The sequence below is a fragment of the Artibeus jamaicensis genome, unplaced genomic scaffold, assembly GCF_021234435.1.
Source record: "Artibeus jamaicensis isolate MK-2021 breed Jamaican fruit bat unplaced genomic scaffold, CSHL_Jam_final contig_233, whole genome shotgun sequence".
In the NCBI taxonomy this organism is placed as follows: domain Eukaryota; kingdom Metazoa; phylum Chordata; class Mammalia; order Chiroptera; family Phyllostomidae; genus Artibeus; species Artibeus jamaicensis.
In genome coordinates, this window is record NW_026521486.1 from 50,539,634 (window position 1) to 50,564,476 (window position 24,843).

At 56.4% G+C, this 24,843-nt stretch overlaps 1 protein-coding gene across 3 annotated transcripts; it reads left to right on the plus strand.

Moving 5' to 3' along the window:
- The first annotated feature begins 413 nt into the window (after positions 1 to 413).
- Positions 414 to 17,878, plus strand: ACVRL1 (activin A receptor like type 1). Of its 3 annotated transcripts, XM_053661851.1 has the most exons (11): positions 3,784 to 3,872; positions 4,439 to 4,503; positions 8,346 to 8,413; positions 8,955 to 9,203; positions 9,384 to 9,595; positions 9,815 to 9,914; positions 10,246 to 10,392; positions 10,688 to 10,963; positions 11,608 to 11,805; positions 14,403 to 14,533; positions 15,606 to 17,878. In XM_053661851.1, the coding sequence occupies exons 3-11, from the start codon at positions 8,350 to 8,352 to the stop codon at positions 15,738 to 15,740; spliced, it is 1,512 nt and encodes a 503-aa protein (XP_053517826.1). In that variant the 5' UTR covers positions 3,784 to 3,872; positions 4,439 to 4,503; positions 8,346 to 8,349; the 3' UTR covers positions 15,741 to 17,878. The 3 variants fall into 3 exon arrangements, with proteins under 3 accessions (XP_036993231.2, XP_036993221.1, XP_053517826.1); XM_037137336.2 differs by lacking the exons at positions 3,784 to 3,872; positions 4,439 to 4,503 and adding an exon at positions 414 to 897; XM_037137326.2 differs by lacking the exon at positions 4,439 to 4,503 and having other exon boundaries at positions 3,310 to 3,872.
- Positions 17,879 to 24,843: the final 6,965 nt, after the last annotated feature.

Here is a 24,843-nt window from a genome sequence, read left to right on the forward strand (position 1 = left end):
CCAACAAACCGGGTGTCTCCGTGGGGTTTTAGCTGGTAGAGGACTCTTGTGGATATTTTGCTTTTATTCTGAGAATTGGCAGAGAGGTATCAGCAGCCCTTTCTCACAGATACGGGAGCTGATGTTCACCCGCGACGGCTCCAACTCCAAGCTTGGCCTCTTTCCACTCCTCTTTCTCCTTTGGTGGGGCCAGTTCGGTAGGGTCAGAGCCTTGAGAAGGCCTGTGGTAAGGGACATTCCAGACGTCACTGGACTGTGAGGGGGAGGTCGTCCGAGCCGCATCTCTGCAGCGCCCAGGCCGCGCCAACCCACCCCGAGGCGCTGCGTAGCCCTGGTCTAACCTCAGCCTCCTGCCCTGACAGGCTAGCCCTTCCTCAAAAGGCTCGCTCCTGAGATGAGTCATCCCAGTGCTTAGGGCTGGGCCAGGAGCAGATGAGTCCATGCAGGGGACATCTTGGAGGAGCCGGAGAGGAAGAAGAAGGTGAACCAGTGGCTCAGGCAATCTGGTCCCTGTCTGCCAGGCTTTTTCCTAAGGTGCTGGGCTGTCCCCACCCTCCCCGAACCTTGGCACCAGCCAGATTGCCTTTTCACCTGAGCCGTGGTGACAGGGCCCGAAGACCAGGCAGTTTCCAGAAACTTAGTGTCCAAGAAGAGCGTTCAAGGCTGTGAAGGACCTCTGGAAATGGCCAGTCTAAACGCCTCAGTGTTCAGACGAACACGCTGAGGCCCAGCGAGGTGACCCAGGCCTGGAGCCCAGGTCGCTGGTGCCTTCTGCCTGACTGCAGGAGATGTGCAGGGGCCGCCTCGGCTTCCTCGGAATTCAGCCGCACGCAGCCCACGCAGCCCGCGCAGCCGGACCCGCTCCTCCGCCGAGTAGATGGAAAGCGGAATGCACAGGTATCCGTCTCACTGCTCTGCTGAAGGAGACCCCCCAGTCCTTCCTCCTCCGGGACCCTGTTCTACTGTTTTCACGTCTCTCACATTGGAAAAATCCCTGTGCTGTCTGATCTAACTCTCCGCTCTGCAATTTAAGGGAAGCAAAGCCCAGCTCACCCTCTGCTAATTTCCTTCCCTTGTTTTTCTTCCCACTCATCGTGGTGCAGAACCGGCTACATAATTTGTGGGGCCCAGTACAAAATGAAAATGCTAAGCCAATTGTTCAAACATTATTAAGAATTCAAAGTTGGCAACAGCAGAACATTAAATTAAGTGTGGCGCCCTGTGTCTACACAGGTTAAAAAACCACAAAGTTGGCCCCTCCTCTGGTGATACTTAAACTCAGCTCTCGTGGCTGGTGCTGAAAAGTCAAGTTGTCCATTTTTCTGCCTTCATGCTGGTCCAGGTCACCTGTCTTCCGTAGGTAAGAATCTCCTTATGTGTCACCCACACACCCTTCCCAGGAGCTCCAGGCCTCTGCTTCGAGCACTGCCGGGAAGTCCTTCTAAATATCTAAATTTAAATCTCAGTCCTTTGGGCCTGTTTCCTCTTGTTCTGTCCTCGCTGATTATGGAGAACAGCTGGTCCTCCCGTGTAATTAATTCTTGTCGACTTGGACACGGCCTGCAATTCCTTTTCCCTTTCCTCATTGGGCCCAGTCCCCACTGTTTTCTTCAACTCTGTCCCTTCTCTGGTGCCTGCCCCAGCTTCCCTGCGTGCTTGGACGCCACGGGTTTCACAAGAAGCTCCAAAGAGCAGGAGTCAGGGCCCAGAGGGCTCAGTGCCTGGGGGCAGGGGAAGGGCTGGGGAAGAGGGGAGAGTGGAGGGGAGACTCCGGCCTTGATGAACAGCCCATCCCCCATCAGGCCCAGTCTTCCTCCTCCAAGAGTACTCTACTTTTATCTATTTCATGAACAGTTCCCAGATAAAGTCCCCCACCCCCACTGACTCACACTGGCGACTCTCAGCTCTTGGCCGTCTCCATGTTTCTGTTCTCAGTGTGTCTCAGATGGAATGCTTCCCTTGGGAAATCCCATTTCCATGTCCCGGGACAGAGAGACCCATGGGCTGCAGCTGGGAGAGGCCTATCAGAAGCCACCACGAGGCAGAGTGGGTCTGGCAGACAGACAAGCGGCCACACTCTCAAGTCTGCCGCTACCAGAGTGCCGAGTGGCCGCTGTAATCTGAAAGAGCAGACACTATAACCCCACACTACTTCCTATTGGCCACAGGACGCAGCTCTGAAATTTGGGTGTGCCTTGGTCCTGGAATTCACAGGCTCACAAGTCCGAAGCAGCTGTGTGGTGGGGAGGGTTTCAGCGAAGGAAGTGAGGTCACTGAATAACTGATGCCTGTCTGAGCCTTTAGCCTCTATTCCTGGCACAGAGCGGGGGTCCCCAGCCCCTCTTACAGAATCTCCCACTAGAGCAAGACACCTAGGGGTCTGCACTTGCTTCTAATATCCATGTCTTTCAGTAGAAAGGTGGCTGAGGCCACCACCTCCTCAGCCTTTTCCGTTATTAATTTGATGAAACACCTTCACTGACGGCCTACCCTGCATCAGGCTCAGCCAACCATCTGAAGCTGGCACTGTTTACTATGTCCACTTAGCAGATCGGATGGCAGCCTGAGACACGGAGAGGTGTCAGTTGTCCAAGCTTTCAGAACGAGTCTGGAGTCCCTGGCTCCAGCCTTGGTGGGTAACCAGGGGGCTAGGAATGAAAGGGGGGTCCTGCCTTCAGGGTGTTTACAGCGGTTGGCGGAAAAGCGAGTGAAGGGTATCAGCGCTCTAAGCCTGTGTGAGGGCGTCAGGAGGAAGCATTCGTTTCTCCCTGGGGGACAGACCATTCTGCTTCCCCCAAACCTTGTCCACCTTGTCCCAGCAGTGCCCAGAGGCAGGCCCTGGCCCCCATTTCGGAAGCTCCATTTAGTGGCGTGAGGGGCCTGCCTCAAAACCGGCAGTCGGAAAAGCTTCCAGCCTCTCCCGCTCCACCCTGGCCCCCGGCGAGGAGAGGCGGCTTCACGTAGGCGCCGGCTGGAGGGGCTCAGACTGTCTTGGCCCCTGACCCAGAGCCGCCCCATCTGGGCCTGTTCACCCTGCGCAGAGGAGAGAGACAGGAGGGGACCAGAGGGAGTGAAGGGGCGGGAGGGAGGAGGCTGAAGGATTTGGACCGAGTGGGAGTCCCCGAAGGCAGGAGGAGGGGCCGGGGCAGCAGGTTCGGCCGCTGCCAGCCCCAAACTTTGCCCTTGCTGCCGTCAGCCCCCGAGGACCAGGGTGGGGGTCGAAGGCGGGGGTAACTTCTGCCCGCTGACCCCGCCCCGCGCGGCCTTCCCGCGGTGGCCCCTTCCCACCCCGGGGTGTCAGGTCAGCCCTCGGCCGCTCCGCGCCGCAGGGGGCGCCCCACCGCACCCTGCCCCTCCCCCGGCCTCGGGTGGTGCCTGCGGCCCATCGAGCTCCGGCCCCTGTGGCTCGGGACCGGACCCCAAGCGACCCCTGCCGCCCGAGTCCGGGGCCCGCCCCCTCGGGGCGGCGGATGTGGGAGGCTCGCGGCGGGGGCGCGGGCCGCGGTCGCGCGGCTGGGGCGGCTGACCGGCCGCTGCCCCGGGGTCTGGGAGCCGCGCGGGGGAGGGCGCGGGTCCTGGCAGCCCCGGCGAGGGGCGAGCGGGCGGCCGGTCGGCGAGCTGGGCAATAGGAAACGGTTTATTAGGAGGGAGTGGTGGAGCCGGGGCCAAGCAGGAAGACGCTGGAATAAGAAACGTTTTTGCTCCGGCCCCTTTCCCAGTCCCGGAGGCCGCCGCGCCGGCAGCGCCGCGCGAGCCCCTCCCCGGCCCCGGCCCCTCGGCGGCCCCAGCGCGGGCCTGCCGTCCAGCCTTCGTGGTGCGACCTCGGCCGTCGCCGCACGCCGGTGTCCCGCGGCCCGCCGGCAGGCTCCGAGGTGAGAGGAGGCCCGCGGGCGGGGCCGGGTGGGGGCGGCCTGACTGCGCCCCGAGCGGGCCCTGCCTCGGGGCAGGTCCCCGGAGCCCCGAGAGAGGTCGCGGCAGGGTCAGCCACCGCTCGGCAGGGGCGCCCGCGAGCGCTCGCCCTCCCGCACCTGGGACTGGGAGGGCGCCGGACTGTACCCAGAGTCAAAAACCTGCTCCTGGGCCAGGTCACTTCTCTGTTCTCCTCTTCTCATCCGTGTGAAACGGCCAGGATTCGCGCCCTGCCGCACTCACAGAGAAGGGACCACGTACCCTGGGAGTGAGGGTCCACCTCAAACGTTTTGAGCCTCCCCTTGAAGTCCAGCTTTCCCAGAACAGCCCTTGCAGCTCTCGCTTAAGGAAGCTGACACTGTAACTCCAGCTTGCGAGCCTCGCCCCTAACCTGCATCATCACCCCGCGGTGGCCGTCCTTCAGGGCTCAGGCCAGAGGGTCCCCAGTCTCCCTGCAGGAGGGAACCCCAGGTTTCCAGTCCGCCCTGGAGGCCAGTGCTGTTGAGCCCGCCCCCTTTCTTCCTCCCAGGTCGGAGCCATAGTGGACAGCGACTTTCACCCCCTCTGTTTACGGGCAGCTGCTGGCTGAGTCAGGTCCGTCCTCTCTAATCCCTCACTGCCCCCTTTGTCCTAATACCTGTCCTTCCATCTCATTGGGTGGTTAAAGGTGGCTACTTTTTATTGAGTACTTACTATATAGACATATATATTTTTCTCATGTAATTCTTGCCACAATTTAGCAGAAGAGGGGTTATTATATTCATCCTACAGAAGAAGCAGATTCAGACTTGAATCGCTTGTCCAAACTGCATGGATGGTGTAGGTGATGATTGGGTTTTTGCTAACATTTGTTAAGTGCCTACTAGGTACCACTTAGTACTATGCTAAACACTACATTATACCTATGAAATGAGCACTATTATTATTATTTACCACAGGGAAGACTAAACCTCAGAAAGTTTCAGTAACTTTTCCCAAATCTCAAAGCTCTAAGGGGCAGAGGCAGGACTTGAACCCAAGTCTACAAGAGCCGGAGCCCACATCCTGACCTCTGTGCTGCCTCTGGTTCTGTCTGAGGCCCTAAACACAGGTGTGCCACGTCACGCTGCTGTCAAAGGCTGACGGAGTGATGCAGTTGAAGTGCTTGTGTCTGGCAGGGGGCAGCCTGGCAGGAGCAGCGCAGCCTGGCTCTCTGCTGTGCTGCGGGTCAGACATGCGGGTGGGCAGGGAGAGGCACTTCCGGCCCCCTGACGGGCACTTCTGTGCAGAGCTATTGCAGCGGATGCGAACAGGTTTGACGAATCCCGCAGGTGTGATGGGAGGTAAGATTGGAGGCCACCTTCCAAGCACAGCCCTGCTCTGCTTCTCCCACCTGTGACTAAGCCTGCAGCTCACAGACGATTTCTGCCTCCCCCTCTAAATCAACCCCACTCAGGCACCTCTTGATGACGACCACAGTGGACAGACTGTTACTGTCGGTGAGACCCACTCACACTTTTTCCTCCTCTGAGGGGCTTGCACAACACCAGACACTTGGAAGAATAAAGTGGCCAAGGGAGGAACGATGATAGTAATTTCAGTTAATCAAGATCTGTGTGGCGATTGTGGGCAAGAAACTTAACATCCCTGAGCCTCGGTTTCCCCACTGGGTTGTTGTGAATATTACAGGAGACGAACCATTCCAGTTCAGTGCTGAGCACATGCCGTGCTCAGAGAAGGTCAACTCTTATTACTGAGATGTCACAGGGGTGAGTCAGTGTTGGACATTAGTTTAGCATTTGTGACTTCTGGCCAGCAACAGTGATGCTTCTGTCAGCTGGAGATATTTTGAGAAGTTTTGCTAGAAAATGAAAGGTACCGTCAGTTGCCGGGTGTCCACTGGTGCTCAAGGCAGGTTGCAGGTCAAATGTCACAGGCCAGCTCCCGAGTTTGAACTGGTCAGGGCTCAGCGCCCTCCTGCACTTCCCTTGCTGTGGGCCCAGTTGGGATCGGACAGGCACAGTTTTCCTCCACCATGTCTCCAGGACTAACCCAGAGGCGGGTACCACGGACGTTGCCAGGATCTCCCTGTGCTGTTTCCAGGTCTGGGGGGCTGCGGGGGGATGTCAAGAGCAAGGCCCTTGGCCCACACTTTCCCCACAGTGTCTCCAAGCCCCTGACTTTTGTGTTCGGCCTCGTGTGTCCCATCACTCCCAGTAAAGGGGGAGGTCCCTGGATGGCAGTGCGAGTCCTGTCCTCTGCACCCCAATCCCACTCCCCCAGCAGGCCCTGTGAAATGAAAGCAGGGGGACCAGCCTTAATGCTATGTGAGACATCAAGGAACCCGCTGATTAGAATTACCTGTGGGATTTTTAAAAAATGCATGTTTCTTGCTGGTCCCAGGTTCTGATCGAATTGGAACCTGGAGTGGGGGTGAGACCAAAGAGTGCGCATTTCCAACCAGGCCCTTCGGGTGGTTCTGATGCACCATCGGGTAGTTGAGCGGGTGCACTGGGTCATGGTCACCGAAGTGGAGTGCGGGTAGAGGATGCTAGGGGGATGCCAGATTCATCCTCATTGTTTCCCGCTCTTTCCTTCCTGCCCCATACCCTCTCCTTCCTGCCCCATACCCTTTCCTTCCCGCCCCATACCCTCTCCTTCCCGCCTCATACCCTTTTCTTAGCTGCCTTCTGGGTAAGCAAAGGCTGCTGCCAAGGAGGGCTTTCTGCTTACACCCCAGTGGACAAATTCTGCTCTCCCGGGACTCCCTCCCAGCCTCCAGTCCCACTGCTCGGTGCTTGCTAGAGTCCTCACGGCCTGCCAGGAGGGACAAGAGGCAGGAGGTCAGGCGAAGGCTGGGGACACAGCTGCAGCAGCCCAGGCCTCCATTTCCTCTGGGGCAGAGGAAGCCTGGGCAGGAAGGCCAGGGCTGCCACCAGCCAGGGAGGTATAGGAAGCTCCCCTCACCCTCGCAGCCATCCTGCCCCAAGAGCCTGAGCATCTTGGGTCTTCATTTGGTACCATTCTTAGTAATGGGCCTTCTGCAGCCTATGTGGCCAAACACAGCCGGCCCTACCAGCCTCACTGTGTGATGCCAGAAGATACTCCCTCTCTCTCATGTTAGTTGACCCTATTTGGGCATCCAGTCCCTAGGCAAATGCCTGCATATTCACCACCTTTCAGAAAGTCCTTCTTACTGTCTGACCTCAGTCCTTCTTGCTACAGCCCCAGCCCTTACCTTCTTGTTCTAAACTGCTTAGAAATGGAGTAGGGGGTGGCTTCTGAAGCACTAGTTGGTTTGGAACTAGGTTTGGGGACTGTCATAGATCAGAATGACTCCCCTCAACACTCTTCATCCAACTTCAGGAAAAGTTCAACCTTAGCAGGCCATGGCAGGTCAGACATTCTGTGTCTAAATGTGTTTCACTTCCCTTCCCATGTCATTGGCCCCACCCCCGCCCTTTCCCAGGACAGCAAGGAAAGCAAAGGGGCCGAGGAATCGCGCCCAGAGGGCTCCTTATACTTTGGTGAGGTGGCAGGGAGGCTCCCATCACCTAGCAGGAGCGAGCCCTAGGAAAGTGTTGTGTGGCTGCCACAGCCCTGAGGCTCACGCACGCTGCCACCGTGGGTCGGGAGGCAGTGGGAAGAGCACTGGACTGGGAGTCCGGACACCTGGGTCGTGCTCCCGGTGCTGCCTTGGCATCCGGGCTGCACCTAGGCAAGTCTGTTCCCCCTGCCTTCTCTAGTCCTGCCTTCTCTAAAGTACGGAGCTGGGCTTCATGACTCCCAAGGTGTACCCCTAGGATTCTGTCACGGGCATGTTCCAACCCCAGGTGGCCCCTCCAGACCCTGTGCCTGCCCCAGCCTGCCCTGAGAATGTGCCCAGGACTCCATGCCGTGCGTGACTCCTGCCTGTTCTATCCAGACCCCAATCTAAACAATCTTGATTCCTGTTCCCAGCTTGGCGGGACCCTGAATGGCAGGAAGTGAAGACAGGAGCCTGTTTATGTTCGAGGCAGCCAGGGCTGGGGGGGGCACTGGGAACAGGGTGGGTAAGAAGGAGGTCAGAAGAGGGGGGCGAGAGGCAGAGGACAGAAGGGGTGCTGCTGATGAGCTGGCCCTTCCACCCCAGCCCTGGCTCTCCGGGCGCTCCAGCTGCAGCTCAGCTGCAGGGCTGCAGAGCTGGGAGTCCCCCAAGCTCTCAGTCACTTAAACACGGCTCCCCACCCTTTACCCCTAACAGGATGGTTTCCATGGGGAAGTGAACCAGGACTTCCCCTGCAGGCGCCGCCCCAAAGCCAGATGCACAGAGTAGGGAGGAGGCCTCCCTGTCCCCCCCAAAAACACTCCCAGTGATTTCCTCTGGGTGGGAGGGACCCACGGTCAGTGGCTGAAAACGCTGAGGGGATCGCATTTCACAGATATTACTGCACCCCCTCTCCTGCTCCTCTCTCCAGGACCATGACCTTGGACCCTCCCAGAAGAAGCCTTCTGATGCTACTGTTGGCCTTGGGCCTGGCCCAGGGTGAGTACTGTAGGAAACCGGCCTGAGTGGAGAAAGGGGGGTCCGGCTGAGCTCTGGCTGGGGCTGGGTTTGAGGACTTGGGGAAAGGGGACTGTGGAGCTTGGCTGGAGGGCAGAGACAGGCTCAATCAGACTAGCTACCCCAACCCTCCTCTGCTGTTCTCTCGATCCAAACCTTCAGGCTGGTGTTCTGCCAGACTCCAGGGTGGGAACCTCTGTGTGGGTTGAAGAGGGTGGGTGCAGAGAGTGGGATGCTGTCAGGAAGGCCCTGGAAGAGCCCTCGGGATTGGGGCCGGGGGCCAGGGCTGGGCCTGGCACTGGGCGGGGAGCTCCTAGGATCAGGGAGGGTCAGAGGCCTGGTTCTCCTCGTCTCAGCTGCCCATTGGTGGCAGCAGGGCTGTGGAGGGAAGGATGATGTGAGGGTGGAACTAAGGGACCAGTGCCTCAGGGGGGTTGTCTGGAGGGCCAGCAGAGAGAGGGCAGTGGTGGCTGAGCTCAGCCCGGGGAGCTCAGAGTGGCTGAGCTTCCACTGTGTCTCCCAGGAGACCCCGTGAAGCCTCCGAGGGGCCCACTGGTGACCTGCACATGTGAGAACCCACACTGCAAGGGGTCTACCTGCCAGGGGGCCTGGTGCACCGTGGTGCTGATGCGGGAGGAGGGCAGGCAGCCCCAGGAGCACCGAGGCTGTGGGAACCTGCATGAAGAACTCTGCTGGGGGCGCCCCACTGAGTTCGTCAACCACTACTGCTGCTACAGCTCGCTCTGCAACCACAACGTGTCCCTGGAGCTGAGTGCGTCCGGCCGCCCTGGCCACCCTCCCCGTCCGCTCAGACTCTGCCTTCTCACCCTGCTTTCCCCTCTTGCTCTGGCCAGGAGGGTGGGGGAGGTGGGACCCAGGGATCTAATGGCGGGGTGGCGAGGTGCGGGGGTATCTGGCCCGATGGAAACTGGGTCTCAATGTCCCCCCACAGTCGCCACCCCAACCCCGGAACAGCCACAAGTAGGTGGCCAGCTGCCTCTGATCCTGGGCCCAGTGCTAGCCTTGCTGGCCCTGGTGGTCCTGGGTGCCCTGGGCGTGTGGCAAGTCCGGCGGAAGCAGGAGAAACAGCTGGGCCTGCACAACGATCTGGGTGAATCCAGACTCATCCGGAAGGCATCTGAGCAGGGGGACAGCATGTTGGGGGTATGAACACGGAGACCTTGGGACACAGGGCAGGGGAGGGATAGAAGCCAGAGTCATAGAGGACGCAGAGGTAGCTGAGAAAGGCCCAGTCCCAGTCCAGTGGGTGGGGGGGCTGGGTGAATGAGGAGCATTCGGAGACACGGTAGCAGGGGCCCGGTTGAGGAGGGAGAAGGGGGTTGGGGGAGGGGCAGCCTCTCAGTGGCTTCTCGGTGCCTCCAGGACCTCCTGAACAGTGACTGCACAACGGGCAGCGGCTCAGGACTCCCCTTTCTGGTGCAGAGGACCGTGGCGCGGCAGGTCGCCCTGGTGGAGTGTGTGGGTGAGCCTCGGGGCTGGGGGCCAAGGGCCTGGAGGGGTCAGAGAGCTCTCAGCCTCCCGAGTCACAGGCAGGACCAGGCCTGGCTCAGAATGGGAATTCTGCAGTGGCTTGGAGATGAGTCAGGGCCAGGTCCTTCTGTGGGAGCCGGTGAGGAATGAGGGGCCGGGGAGGGTGGCCTGCCAGCCGGCCTGGCTCTGCATTAAGGTGAAAGTAAGTGTCAGAGGTTCTGGAGATGGGTCGGTGTGGCATCAGGACGGCAGGCTCTTCTGGGGGCTACTGTGCCCAGGGGCTCGTGTGACTGCTGCCCCTCTGCTCCCGGCCATCGGATCAGGAAAGGGCCGCTATGGCGAGGTGTGGCGAGGCCTGTGGCACGGCGAGAGCGTGGCAGTCAAGATATTCTCCTCGAGGGACGAGCAGTCCTGGTTCCGGGAAACGGAGATCTACAACACAGTGCTGCTCAGACATGACAACATCCTAGGCAAGCGGCGGGGACGGCGGGGACGGCGGGGCGGCACCACGCCAGGGCCAGTCCGGGGCCTTCGTCCTCCTGCGCTCCGGGCTGGCGTCCCCAGCCCCTGCACACTGACCAAGCCCCAACCTCTGGCCCCGGCTCCCTCTCTGACCTAAGTCAGAGTGGCTTCCACCCCAGCCCCAGCCCCAGGTTTGCCCTGACCCAGTTCATCTTGTGCCTTCGGTCCCAGCCCCGACCCTGGCCAGTCCACCCTCCTTCATCCCCAGACCCTTGGCCAAGCCGCCTGACCCTCTGCCCACAGGCTTTATTGCCTCGGACATGACTTCCCGCAACTCAAGCACGCAGCTGTGGCTGATCACGCACTACCACGAGCACGGCTCGCTCTACGACTTCCTGCAGAGGCACACTTTGGAGCCCCATCTGGCCCTAAGGCTGGCCGTGTCCGCCTCCTGCGGCCTGGCGCACCTGCATGTGGAGATCTTCGGCACGCAGGGCAAACCCGCCATCGCCCACCGCGACCTCAAGAGCCGCAACGTGCTGGTCAAGAGCAACCTGCAGTGTTGCATCGCGGACCTGGGTGAGCCGGTGGTGGTGGGGCCTTTGCAGGGAGTGGGGTGGGATATGGTGGGCCCTTCTGGGGGGGGTGGGACACAGAATGGGTGGCTCTGCAGGGGGACAGGGTTCACAATTCAGTTCGCTCGCCCTTGCACTCGATTCTGCCTTTGCCTGTGTGTGTGCCTGGTGGCAGCGATGACATCAATCGATGCTTTAAAACTAAGAGATGTTTGCTCTCTCATTTCACCTCTGCAAGAACCCCACAACTTGCCTAACACTCTTTTTAAGCTTAAACTTCTTCCGCCACACCACCCCGGCTCAAGGAGTTGGGAGACGGGGGCAGGGAGCCAGGAACCTGGGTCCTCATCCTGGCTTCACTGACTGCATTGCTATTCCTCACAGGGCACAGGGGTTCTGCTCTGTGAAATGGGCACAATACCCCCTGTTTGCTCACTCACATCTCTCTGGGTTCTCGGGCACCTAGAGCACTGCACAAGTGAAGCAAAACGCAGCCAGTGGCTCTCCCAGCCCTCCTCGGACAGGTGTCCCTTTGCCTGCCCCTCTGTACCTCACCTCCAACCCCACCTGCCCCCTGGGCCCCAGCCTGGGGCCACCCTGTCTGTGCGCTCAGGTGAGCAGCAGAAATGACAGCCCTGGTACCCACAGGCCTGGCTGTGATGCACTCGCAGGGTAGCGATTGTCTGGACATCGGCAACAACCCACGCGTGGGCACCAAGCGGTACATGGCCCCTGAGGTGCTGGACGAGCAGATCCGCACCGATTGCTTCGAGTCCTACAAGTGGACGGACATCTGGGCCTTTGGCCTGGTGCTGTGGGAGATCACCCGGCGGACCATTGTCAATGGTGAGGGCCCACCCTGCACAGGGTGGGGGAGGGGAGTGGGGCAAGTGAATAGACGGCAGGAGACGGGGGCTGCCGGCCAAGGCTGGTGCCTGCAGCCAGAGGGGCTTGCAGCCAGACCGCCTGTGTTCCATTCATTGCTACTCGCCCGCTGGTTCGGCTGAGCAACCTTTTAAGTTCATCTGAGTCTGCAAGTCTGTGGCTCTGGCTGTGACATCTTGGGTAAGTGGTAACAACAGAAACATTAGTATCAGTTAACATTTTTTGAGCTTAAATATGTGCCAGATGCCTGGTGATATACGTGCAATGCCTTGTTTAATGGTCCCGTGTTGTCAGAAAGCTGGTATCGCTTAGTAGTTACGAGCGTGGGTTTGGACCCACACTGCCAACATTCAGCTCCCGATTTTGCCACTGACCACGGGCAAGTTACTGAATGTCTGTGCCTCAGTTTCCTCATTTGTAAAATGAGGATAAAAATAGTTTCTAGTTGTTGAGATGATCCGAAGAAATATTTGGGATAGTATGGGAGCTGTTCTGGAGCTCAGTCAGTACGAGTGGCAATTATCGTTGTCCTAATGAATCCCCGATACATCGTCGTCGCCATTGCACAGGTGAGGGGACGGAGACGGGGTTACAGCCGGCTGAGTACGGCACCAGGGTCTGAAGCCAGGCAATCTGACGCTGGGGCCAGCGCTGGTCACCACTGTGCTGCTCAAACCTCTCTGGTCCTTGGTTTTCTTGCCCACAAAAATTCGGATACAGCAGTGCCCGTGCCGCCTGCTTACTGCTTCCTCTTTGTGACTGTGGGTGCCGCAGGGGACTCAGATTTGCAGTGGCTGGGAGCACATGGGGGGACCTTATTCATGCTGGCCCCATACAGCATGAATGGGGCCTGTGGCCAGTGCCTTCCCGGGGGCGGATGAATGGATCGGTGGTGCCTGGACTGGGTAGGAGGCTTGTTAGTCCTCAGGGAGGCTGCCCATGGGGTGGGGCTGCCAGGAGTACGGAGAGTTTGGAGACAAGCCTCAGGAAGTGACTGGAGCTCTGTTCCTTGAGGAGAGGGACATTCTCATTTCCTGAGCATGTACGAGGAGCCAGCTCCATGCCAGGCTTCGTTTGCTCTCAGCAGGCATTGATGGGTGGAGGCCAAGGTGTGACCAGTCCCTCTGGGAGACTCAAGGGGCTCAGGTTCCCGTCCCTTCAGCGATGAACTTTCAGAGTCAGCTCTAGAGGCTGGGGTCAGGGAAGCGGGTACCTTGCAGGAGCCAAGGCCCCTGGTCCAAGGGGGACCAGGCTGCAGGCAGGAAAGGAAGGCTGGACCAGCCAGGGCTGAGGGGGAGGCTGACTGCAGGCTGCTGGGACGGAGGGAAGCCCTGTCAGCCCCACACAGATTCGTGGCGCATTATAAACACTGTAATCTGGTGTCAGCCCCAGCGCTGATTAAAGGCCCATTAGACACGCTCAGGCCTCTGCGCAGCGCTGATTAGGGCGCGAGCGGCACAGGGACCGGCCTGGAAGTCTGCCGTGGGGAGAACAGCTGGCGCGGGCGCTCCGGGTTGTGGCTGTGGAGTGCAGCAGCCGTGTGGCCCTGGTCCCCAGCCTCGGCCTGGGAAGCAGGGAGGGGCTCGGGGCACTTTTGCCAGGTCTGCCTCTCCTGCGGAGCCGTCTGCGGCTGCACAGCCATCACTTGCAGGGAGCTCCCACTAGGGATCGCGCACTCCGTGGCGTTAGGAGGGACGGGTGCTGCTGGCTGAGGGGTCAGCGGGGGCCTGTGTCAGCCTTAAGAGGGGGTGGATATTATTTGAATTTGGATAAAAATCCCTTTCCTTGAGGACAGGCATTTTCTGCCCCTCCTCTGGTTCCACATCCTCGCCCAGCAGTCAGCCAGCTGTCCTCCCTAACAGGTAGCCTGGAGGTCAAGAGCACAGCCTTTGGTTAGATTTGGGGGGCCTTAAACACCCTGTCTCTGTCACTTATTCCCCGTGCTTTCAGATAAGCTTCTTAACCTTTCTGGCCTTAACTCCATTGCTTATAGAAAAGGAGCTCGTAATATCGCTTACTTCGTAGCATTGTGGTGAGGACTAATGCAAGGCAGTCAGGACAGTGCTTGGCACTGGGCGAGTGCTCGGTGAGCACTGGTGTTGCTGGGCACCTGTGAGAGCGGGGCCCTGCCTGGGAAGCAGCTGCGGGAAGCCGGGAACGAGACCGGCCTAGGAATCCAAGCAGATGGGTTTAAGTCTTGACTCTGCCATCATTCTCTGTGCGGCCTCGGCCTCAGCTTCTCTGAGCATTCATTTCTTCAACTGTAAAATACAGGTAATAACAGCACCCACCTCCTAAAAGTATTGTAAAGACAGGACAATTCTCAGAAAGCATTTAGAGCACAGTGCCTGGCGCGTGGTGAGTGCACGATAAGTGGTCGTAGTAACACCTGTGATGTGATTATGTATTCGTGATAGTCTAGTGTTCTTCTCTAGGGCAGCACGGTCAGGCAGCGGGTTTCTTGGCCCCTGGGACAGAGGGTGAGCAAGGTGTCCTCCAGGTAGTACTGGGCCCTCTTGGGGCCCCAAGTGACTGTCCCTTCCGCCCTCCACTCCCAGGCATCGTGGAGGACTACAGGCCACCCTTCTATGACATGGTGCCCAACGACCCCAGCTTCGACGACATGAAGAAGGTGGTGTGTGTTGACCAGCAGACCCCCACCATCCCCAACAGGCTGGCTGCAGACCCGGTGAGGCCTCTGCGGGGGGCTGGGTGGCAGGGGGCGGTGGCTCACAGCCGGAGTGTCTGGGCCCCGAGGAACCATTGTCTGAGGCCTCTGCTGCACCCGGACAGATTCTGGGGGCTTGATTCTAGGGGGCCTCCCTGGCTACACCCTCCCACACCCCTGGCCTATGGACCCCCGGGGACCCTCTCGTTAACCTGGGATTTTCAGAGCCCTTCACCTTGCCAGAAAAATCAGAGGTTCCCTACTGCATTTCTTACCATGAAGTTTTTGCCATTGTTTGTTTTTATCTTTTCTTAAAACACTCCCTGTACTTTTACAAGACAGGTACTCATGTGAATGTAAACACATAGGCCTGCACACCCTTCTACTCAAATGTACACTCACACACATGTGCATATATGTATATGCATGTACACACACATAGACACACGTGCATTTTATACAATACACACCCCCACAAAAAGCCACACGTGCATTTATATGCACACACACATAAAATCCCGCTCAAGAACCAACTGGAGGTGAGGTCGGCTCCCTCTGGGGCCACTGAGCTTCCTGGGATGGCTTCTTCCTTGGACACGTGCATTTTGGGGGCAGTTCCCACCACGCACTCTTCCAGTGTTCACGGGGCCCGGCCGGGGGTGGTGGAGGGCTGGGAGACACCGCCCTCCACATGGGTGGCTGCTGACGGGGGTGTGGGAGCCCCAAGGCTTGTACATCTCCCTTTTCTTGGCTCTTGGTGGAGGTGGAGGTGGAGGGTGGGACGAGACACTACACACCGATGGGGCTGAGTGCGCACATGTCCCCCTGCCCTGCCTGCCTTTCTCCACACCCCTCTCACTCCACGCTCTTCCTCTTCCGTGTGTTTTCCTCTTTTCATCCTTGCCCGATCCCTCCCTTCTCCCCTCACTGCTATCTTTCCCCCCCTCCTCCTTCTCAACACTGTCTCCCTCTTCTGGTCCTTCCTGTTCTGCTGGTACTGTCCCACCACTGGGCCATTCTCCTTGCCCCTCCTTCCCACTTTCCCCATCCCATGTCCTGCTCCTCTCCTCTGCCTTTCTGTCCCTGCCCCCAGGTCCTATCGGGCCTGGCACAGATGATTCGGGAGTGCTGGTACCCCAACCCCTGCGCCCGCCTCACTGCGCTGCGGATCAAGAAGACACTACAGAAACTCAGCGGCAGTCTGGAGAAGCCCAGAGTGATTCCCTAGCCTCGGGCTGACACCTGACTCCCCTTGGCCTGCAGTGTGTGTGGTGGGGGCAGGTGGTGGATGGCGGCGTATCTGAGCAGAGGTGGTCTGTGCTTGCTGGAGAGGAGAGTGCCCCTCTAGGGGCAGCTGTGCCTGCCTCGCTCGGCCCCCAGCCTTTCCAGCCAAAAATACAGCTGGGCTGAAACCCGATCTCCCCACTGTCTGGCCTGCTCAGAGCAGCAGGCTCCCTGACGCCTGGCTCTGTCCCCACCACCGTGTCCTGGGTGCACCCCCCACCCCAGGACAGGATACAAAGGAGGCCCCAGAGCCAGGATGGCCAAGCCAGGGAATCCCAGTCCCTTGGGCCTAGAGCCTGGGCCTGCACTTTACCCCCTGCCCTCGCTCAACCCCACTGCCCCACCAGAGCTGCCGCCGTGGCAGAGGGCCCCGTCTGGCCTTCAGCAGACACCCTGCCCTGCCAGGCCTTAGCCTCTGGCCCAGGCCCCAGATGCCCGGGGACCATGAGTTTCTCTCTGTGGCTTAGCATCTCTGCTCCGTGATGCCTGGGCCCCTGTTGGCTGAGTGCCAGCTGACCAAAAGAGTTGGGGCCTGACCCTGGGCCTCACCTCTACCCCCATTCTAGCTGACTCACTGGGCCTTAAAACCGAGGGGTCCTGCTGCGGTGTGGCATGGCTATAGGCCATAGGCCATGGGCAGGTCAGATGAGTCAGGCCCAGCACTTTCAGAATAACTGAGAGGACATCAAGACCAAGCAAGGCCGGGGAGGGGCTCGGCTGGGAGCCAGAGAGCCAGGTCCTGGTCCTGGATGCTTGCTAAGTGACAAGAATGAGGCGGTCACTGTTGAAGGAACTGTTTCTTCATCTGCGTATTGAAAGGGTTGCCCCCAGTGTCTTCTGAGGTTTTTTCAGCTCTCACGTTCTTTGAAATGTCAGCCTGTACAGAATCCAGTTCATCAGTTCCTTCTACTTCTTATGCCCCAAGAAGTGATTTGGCCCAAGATGAGGATTTGAAAATAACTGTCTGAGGCCAAGAGTGTCTGAGACGCCACCTAGTCTAATTCTACAGGCTCCAGTTCCCACCAGCGGCCATCCTGGGGTGCAGACAGTCACTGGCCTTTTAGCAGACAAGCCAGCCTTTGCCCCTCTGCGGCTCTGCCTTCTCTGCCCACTGCTGACAGCACTGAGGCTGGCTTCCTGCAGGGCCTCCAAAGCTCAGAAGAAATTTGGCTCCGGCCGATAATTCTCTAGCACCCAGGTTGCTGCTCCCCGTCGTCCCCTGGCCCAGACCCTTGGCCAGGGCCCAGAGCGTGTGTGCCTAGAAAGAACCTGGTGGCTGTAGAGAAACACACAGAAAGTTCAGCATTCGGAAGTCAAGGGTCTGTGTCCAGGCCCTGAGGAGGTTGCCCTGAGCCCTGGGTGGGTGGATGGCCTAGGGGGCAGGGGTTTGGAGGCAGGGCCTGAGGGCTTGTGGGGGTGGGGCTCATGCTTGGGGCAGGGTGGAGAAGGACCCTCAGCTCTTCACTGGAGAGGAAGAAAGCACAGCCTCCTCTCCTGCTGTGAATGACCGGGCACAACCTCAGCAGGCCAGCTTCCCGGGTGTCTCCACCAGTGCCCCCGGGGCAGTTTCCCAGGCCTTCCTCCCAGCGTTGTGCAAGGTGGGGGTGGGGGTGGGGAAGAACCGGGAAGTGAAACTGGGTGAAAACAGAAAGCTAGATGGACCTGCTGGGTTACCAGATCACCACGGGGCAGCTTGCTTCCTGTCTTCTGGCCCCTGGAACCCACCTAGGGACCAGTCCTTCCCTGAACGATTTTCTCTGCATTGGGTTTGGGGGCCAAATGGCTCCTTCTGAGACCCCACGGCCAGAAACCGAAGCTCCCCAAAGCCCAGAAAATCCCTAGGAGGAGAAGGTCCGAGGCTGGAGGTGGAGTGACAGGGGGCGTGTGTTGAGAGAAGGGGGCCAGTGCTAGGAGAACAGCCAGAGGCCAGGGAGGAAAGGGGGCGCTGGTGAGAACTGTCTGCACAGTGCTTCTGCCTGCGTGCAGGGCATTCCAAGGTCAGAATTACGGGCACTTACCTGGAGATAGTGTTTGTGAGAGCACTTAGCTTGTGCTTAGCACACCAATAAAACCATGCTGGAATCCTGAGTTCCCTCTGAGTCTTCCTGGGCTGGCGCCTCTGCAGTGGTCTACCTGTTGTAGAGGGAAACCGAGGGAGGAAGGTCCCAGGTATCACGCCTGGGCTGTGCCCTTAATTGATAGCCCATAATTTGCGCAGGGTTCTGCTTAAACCCGCCCCCTCCCCGCAGCACCCCAAATTTCTATTCACACCATGAGTTGGAAGCAGCCTGCTCGCTTGCGCCTCAGCGCCCTCTGCTGGCCAAAGGGCTGGCCAGCGACCGCCGCCCTCCCGCCCCTGCGCAGCTACCCACCAGCTTTTTCTTGGCGGCAGGGATCTCCGCAGCGCCCCCCATCGTTCCCGGCGACGGGGGGCGGGGGCGGCCGCCACCCCGGTGACAGCGTGGGTGAGTTCCCGGTGCTTCCATTTTGTAGGTACCGTCGCCTCAAAAACCGCACCTCGAAAGGAGCTTTCCATGTCCTCACTCAGAGGCAGCTTGGACCCGCCTGCCTGAATGCCCTGTTCTCAATTCCCTCCTCGGATGGGGTCCCCCCATGCCCGGAGTACTCAGAAAGGGTACCCCAACTCCTTTTACCGCCGAGGCCCTCCTCTGCTCCCCTGGAGCCCCCGCCCGAGTAGCCCTCATGCCCGGAGCAGTGCACATGGGGCCCAAGCAACAGACAGTGCGTGCCCTCCTTGCCAGCGCGGGGCCACGAGGACATTCCTGGCGTCCCACAAAGGCAGTCTTTCTCCCGCCCCTGTGCCTGCCAGATGCTGGTCCTTACGTCCCCACCCTGATGTCCACACTGTGGTTGGCGAGTGGACAGAAAGGCAGTAGGAAAATTGCAGAAAATGAGTTCTGAGAAGTCTGGCTGGGACCTGGGAAAGAAGCACGGGCCCGTGGCCCGCAGGGGTAGAAGCGTCCCCAGGAGGCGGGTGTCCAAGGCCCTGTCTCCACGCAGAGCCTCAGGGAACCTGCCTGCCTTTGAAAGAAAACCCATTGATTACTTTGCAAAGCTTTGCCCTGCTTTCCTGGGGGCCCTGGGTTCTAATCTTCTTACCTCTACGGAAGAGGGAGAGGATCTTCTGTGTGGACCCTCCCTAAGGGATGAGGAGTGTCTATAACACGCCCAGGTGGGGGTGAAGGTGGTCCCCAGAGCATGAGCTTTGGAATTGAAGAGCATCCCTTCCCCCTTGCCACACCCAGGCCCTCAAGGACAGTTCTCTGTGCCCTCCTATTGCCTTGCTCCCTCAGCCCCGCCTCACATCGGCCTTCAGGGAGGGTGCTGTTTCCTCCTGATCCTCACTCACGTCAAGGTTGACAGATCCAGAGATGGCCAAGCCCTCAAGCCTCAGGGCCAGCCCTGGGAGTCCGGAGTCGGGCGGAGGGCTGCACGTAGTCCAAAGTCCAGCCCCCCTGGGTGGGGACTGATGCTCCTGTGCAGTCATCACTCCGGGTGGGCGACTCTTGGAACAAGCTGCTTCCATCAGGGCCACATTCAGTTTGCTAGAAATAGAGACAGAGGGCTTCTCGACTTTGCATATCATTTGCATAATGTCATAGACACAGTCTATTTTCAGGCAGTTTTCAGGTTAAAGTGTTGTCACTGCTGCCCTGCGGGGTGTCACGTCTGGATGAGTCTCTCTTCTGTTCTTTGTCACCCACCCACTCTTACTGACCTAGATCCCCAGCCGCAGGAGCGAGTGGTGAGGTGGGGGGAGACTGGGGTTGTCCAGGGAGACACGGGGGCAGGTCGGGAGGCACACGGATTTTCCTTTATTGCCGCCACCACCAAACACAGAGGTGGCTACTCAAGGGCAGCTGGTAGGCAGAGGGCGAGGAGCCAGGAGCAAGGTGGCCCATGTTCTGTTCTGTACGAAGCTTTCCTACTCTTCTACTAGGAGAACAGCCAGTTCCCATGCAAAGACATCTAGATAAACCTGTTCCTCTCAACCGCCCATAACGCCTTGCTTGGCCCAGACATCCCTCTTGGGCATTTATTTTCAGCACTAAGATTTGATTTTAGCCTCTCGGGAAATCTGATCCCTGGTCTGTCCCTCTCCTGGGAGATCCATCCGGGAGACCAGTATCCTAATCTGATGATCAGTGTTTTTAAAGCACCTGGCACACAGTAGGAGGTCAATCAATGCTCCAGTGCCCTCCCCCTCTGTTCAGAAGCCTCTGCCAAACACCTAATTGTCCTGGGCCAGGATGCCCAGCTCAGGCGCCATCCTCCAAGGGCTTGAGGCAAACACACCAGAAGGGCCAGTTGGGGGGACTGTCACTAAGTTGTCTGTGAAATTGTCACGGCACTTGGCCTCTTAGCTAGAAAAGAGGGGTTCGGTGGATTTTAGGGGCAAGGGCAACTGTCACTTCATAGCTTGACCTGTCTTTGGTCACAGAGGGCTAGGCCTGGAGCCCCATCCAGAGTCCCCACCAGACCCTCTGGTCTCCAGACCTGTCTCATGTGCTGTGTTCCTAAGGGCTCACCAGGTGCCTGGGAGCCTTTCTGGGTCCTGAGAATCAGGAGGCCGCTGGTCAGACTGGACAGCAGCAGCACATTACCCAGAATTCCCAGTCCCCGGCGTCCAGTCCCCCTGGACCTGCCTCATCCCCTTAGGCAGGCGTTTCCTGTTGATAAGAAGCTCAGTCACAAACACTGATAAAGAGATGAAAAAAGGAAATTGACGGGCTTGGGTATAATGGGCATTTTGTCTGCCTTTTCTGCCCTTTTCCTTCTCCTGGCACCCCTCCCCCACTGCTTCCCAGAACCAAGGAGAAAACATGCCCCCCGCCTGCACTTGGGCCCTATTTTGTAGTTTCCAGGAATTTAGCCTTACAAAGCCCTTAGAAGTGGTGCCTGGCTGGAACCAGGTGGCGGGGGCAGAGTTAGGAGCTCAGGGGCAGGAAGCTGTGGGTGCTTCGAGGCCACTGAGCCCAGGGGAAAGGGCAGTGGCAAGAGGAAGGAAGGACATCCAGGCACAAGTTTCATCTACAACCTTTATTCTCCATGCCCCGCCCCCCACCCAGAGGCCTGGGTCCAAGTCCTGATTAGGTGGCTGCACAGTCTATAATTAGTGGATTTTCTGTCATTTTCATCTCAGGCTCATTGCTGGAAAATCTCATTAATTTTGACTCTACTAATTTGGAATGTATGATTCTTCAGGACAACTGGACTGATGTTTTGAAAAGTAAACAAAGCAAACACATTTGCAAAGCACGTCTGACTGCCCTGGGGTTTGGAGTTGGTAGCTCAGCTCCACGTGGGCAGCTCCCCCGCAGGCGCTCGGCCTGCAGTGAAGATAACCTGCCAGCAGGTGGGTGATGAGGCTTCACCAACTCTGGCACTTCAGACTCAGCTGCCATTGCTCACATGGAGACGCTTTGAAGGTTTGTACCTGACACTCCTTTTTACCTCCTCCCCAAAGATGAATTCCGTACTAAAACAGGAAGGAGTTCCTTCCACAAAGATTAATTCCTTAATTAAATCCTTAAGAAATGGAATAGGTGGTTCTAAACGGCCACTGTTGAAAAGAGAACTGATGGTCATATACAACTGGGACACTCTCTCCTGGATTCCTAGCCGTCTCCCGTCCTGGCCGCCACCTGGGCAGGGCCTTCTCCCGGCTGATGCCCGTCTCTGTCCCCGAGCTGCTGACACTTGATGGAAGGAGCAGAGTAATGAAGAGCAAAGGGCTTCATCCCAGTCAAGGTTCCAGTTGGATTTTTTTTAGTAATTCAATAAATTTATTCTCAATTTTACATGGAAGAATATAAATCCATGAAGAGCTAAGTCAATTTTTCCTTATTTTTGGTTACTGTATGATAGGGTATTCCTTCACATAATTCAGAAGTAAATGATTCAGTCCCCTCAAAATTCACACATCGAAACCCTGACGTGGTGGTATTTGGAAGTGGGAGCCCCTGGGCGGTACTTATGTGTGTGGGTGGAGCTCACAATGGGACCAGTGTCCTAAGAGCAGAGGATGAGAGTCTCTCCACCACGGGAGGGCACAGATGAGAAGGCGGCCACCCAGGACCAGAAAGTGTGCCTCCGCCCGGATCCCAGGCCAGAGCAGTGCCAATCTCAGACTCCCCGCCTCCACAACCTTGACAAATAAATGTTGTTTAAGAAAAAAAAACAAACAAGTTTCAAAGGTAGAGAGTGAAGTGTCTCCCTCCCATCCTTGTCTCCTGCCTGCCCAAGTTCCCTGACCCCCAAAGAAACACTAATCTTAGTTTCTTATGCTTCTGTCCCTTCAGATTTTATGTGTACTAAGCAAATTTGAATATGGGCCCTTGTCCCTCCCACCTTTTGTATAAAAGTAGCCTAGTCTATACACTGTTCTACACCTTACCATTTTTACTTATGTCTTGGAGATCTTTCCAGATCAGCAGGTGGGAAGTTCTTGCTTTCTTCCTTTTTAACAACAGCCTAGTATCCCACTATTTGAATGTACCATGACTAAACCCTTCCCCTATTCTTGGAAGTTTCTAATTTTGGGCTATTACAAAAAAAATGTGGCAATGACTAGACTTGTATGAGCAAAATTTTGCTTAATTCAAGTGTATCTGTGGGATAAATTCTAAAAAGTGGAATTCTGGGGTCAAAGGACATGTGAATTTGGCTAGGCCAATGCTGAAGAAGGAGGGAGTGTGCAGACTTGCCCCATCAGATAATAAGGTGTGAGACAGGCAATAGGAACAGAAGTAGAATAATACCAGGTGAATGGACAAACAGACACATGGACAGGGAGATGTAACAAGCATAGGAACAGATCTGTGGACACCTGAAAACCACAATGTGATGAAGGCGGCGTCACAAACTCGTGGAGAGGGTGGCTGAGGGGTGCGGTGGGGCTTTGGGGGGAGTGAGGAAGCGTCCTAAGTTGGTTATGATAATGGTTGTAAAACTCTGAATACACTAAAAGCCACTTTAAATAGGTGAATTGCATGGTATGTGAATTATACCTCAATAGGGCTGTTAAAATATTAGTTTTTTTAAGGCCAGGTTAGATAGTGTTAAGAACACTGGATCACTGTTTCGGGGAAAAATGCAGTTGGGTCTCTATCTTACATCATACATAAGGATGGACTCCATGGATTAGACCAAAATGGCCACTTTCTCCTTCCCTTCCCCTCTCTCGAAAAATAAATAAAGAAAAAAAAAAAAGAACCAAAATGTGAAAGGTGAAACTGTAAGGTTAATAAAAGAAAATATAAGCGAACATCCTTTTGACCTAATGGTGGGAAAAGACTTAAACAAGGCCCTTAAAACAAACTGCAAAACAAAGAAATACATGAATATAATGGTATAAGTTTACTCTTTAACTATACACCACAAATAAATTTAACGTTAATGAATTAGTGAAATTAATAAATAGATGGTAGGCCAAAGGGAGATATCTGCGATCCTTAAAACCATTTAGGCATTAATATCTACAACATATGAGAAAGTCCTGCAAATCAATGAGACCCAATTAAAAGAAATGGGCAAAAGACATGAAGAGTTAATTCACACACGCCAAAAAAAAAAGGAGCCCAAATGACCACGGAATGCTCAAACTCACTAATGATCCGAGAAATGTACATTTGAATGATATAGCAACAAATATTCATCCAAATGGCAAAATCAGGAAGGTGAGCAATGCCAAGTACTGTCAAGGATATGCAGAAACAGGAACTCGTGTGCGGTCAGTGCAGAAGTGTGAACTGATACAGCCTTTTTAGCACGACTTAGTGAAAGTGGGTACGCCTGTGCCATTTGACCTCGTGATCCCATTTCTGGGACTGTGCCCCAGGGACATTCGCAGGCAAGTCCACAAGAGGACAAGTGTGAGGAAGTTCATCACAGCGCTGTGCCTGGGGGATCCAAGAAGGAAAACATCAGGGACAAGTGTTTCAGAATGCTATGTCATCCAGGAGCGATGGGCCAGATATATACACAGCAGCCTGGCTAGGGCTTAAAAATACAGAATTGACTGGCGAAAAAAGAATGAGGCTTATAGCACAATCTCTTTTATATAAATTTAGAGCATATAATAGAACTACTATACGACCCAGCAATCTCACTGCTGGGTGTCTATTCAGAGGAACTGAAATCAGGATCCTCAAGAAATGTTTGCACCCCCATGTTCACTGCAGCACAATTCACCACTAAGACATGGAAGCAAACTAAATGTTTGTCAACAGACACAAGGGTAAACAAAATGTGGTGTAGGCATACAATGGAATATTATTCAGCCATTAATTGATTTCAGTATTAGCATTTTAAAGGAAGGAAGTCTGTGACAAGGAAGATGAACCCGAAGGACATCGTGCTGAGTGAAATAAGCCAAATACAGAAGGACAAATCCTACATGATACTGCTCACATGAGCAACCTAAAACAGTCAGCCTCGTCAAAGCAGAGAGTAGAGCGGCGGTGCCAGGGCTGGTGGGAGGTGGAAATGGGGTGGTAGTAGTCAAAGGACACAAAGTTGTGGTTCTACAAGATGAGTGAATCCTAGAGGTCTACTGTACAGCATAGAGCCTACAGTTAAAATACTAATTATGCATTGCAAAATATGCTGAGGGTAGGCCTTGTGTCAACTGTTCTTACCACACACACACACACACACACACACACACACACACACACACCAATAATAGAATGCATACATATTCAAAACAACACTACATTCTTAATAAGGATGTGCATGCATTTAAGAACCCGAGCAAGCTCACTGGAGTGCATGTGGGGTGCAGAGGCGAGGTGGGTGGAGACTGAGGTGGGGACTGGACAGAGAGATAGGGGATAATCTGAGAAAGACCTTGCCAGCTCGCACAGGCCCACGACGATAACATGTGCCCACGTGATTGACCCGAGGCCCGCATCGAGGAAGAGAAAACAAAACCAATGGCTGCAGAGTTAGAGTTCTGACTCAGCCACTCCCCAGCTCATGATTTGAGGCATGAAATAGCACAGAACGCCCAGCTTCCTCACCCC

Bases quoted from the DNA above. Each gene is read 5' to 3' on its own strand.
- ACVRL1 (XM_037137336.2), top strand. From the start codon at position 878: ATGGAAAGCGGAATGCACAG. The intron at 10,964-11,607 runs GTGAGCCGGTGG...TGGTACCCACAG, and splicing joins GTGTTGCATCGCGGACCTGG to GCCTGGCTGTGATGCACTCG. The intron at 14,534-15,605 runs GTGAGGCCTCTG...CCCTGCCCCCAG, and splicing joins ACAGGCTGGCTGCAGACCCG to GTCCTATCGGGCCTGGCACA.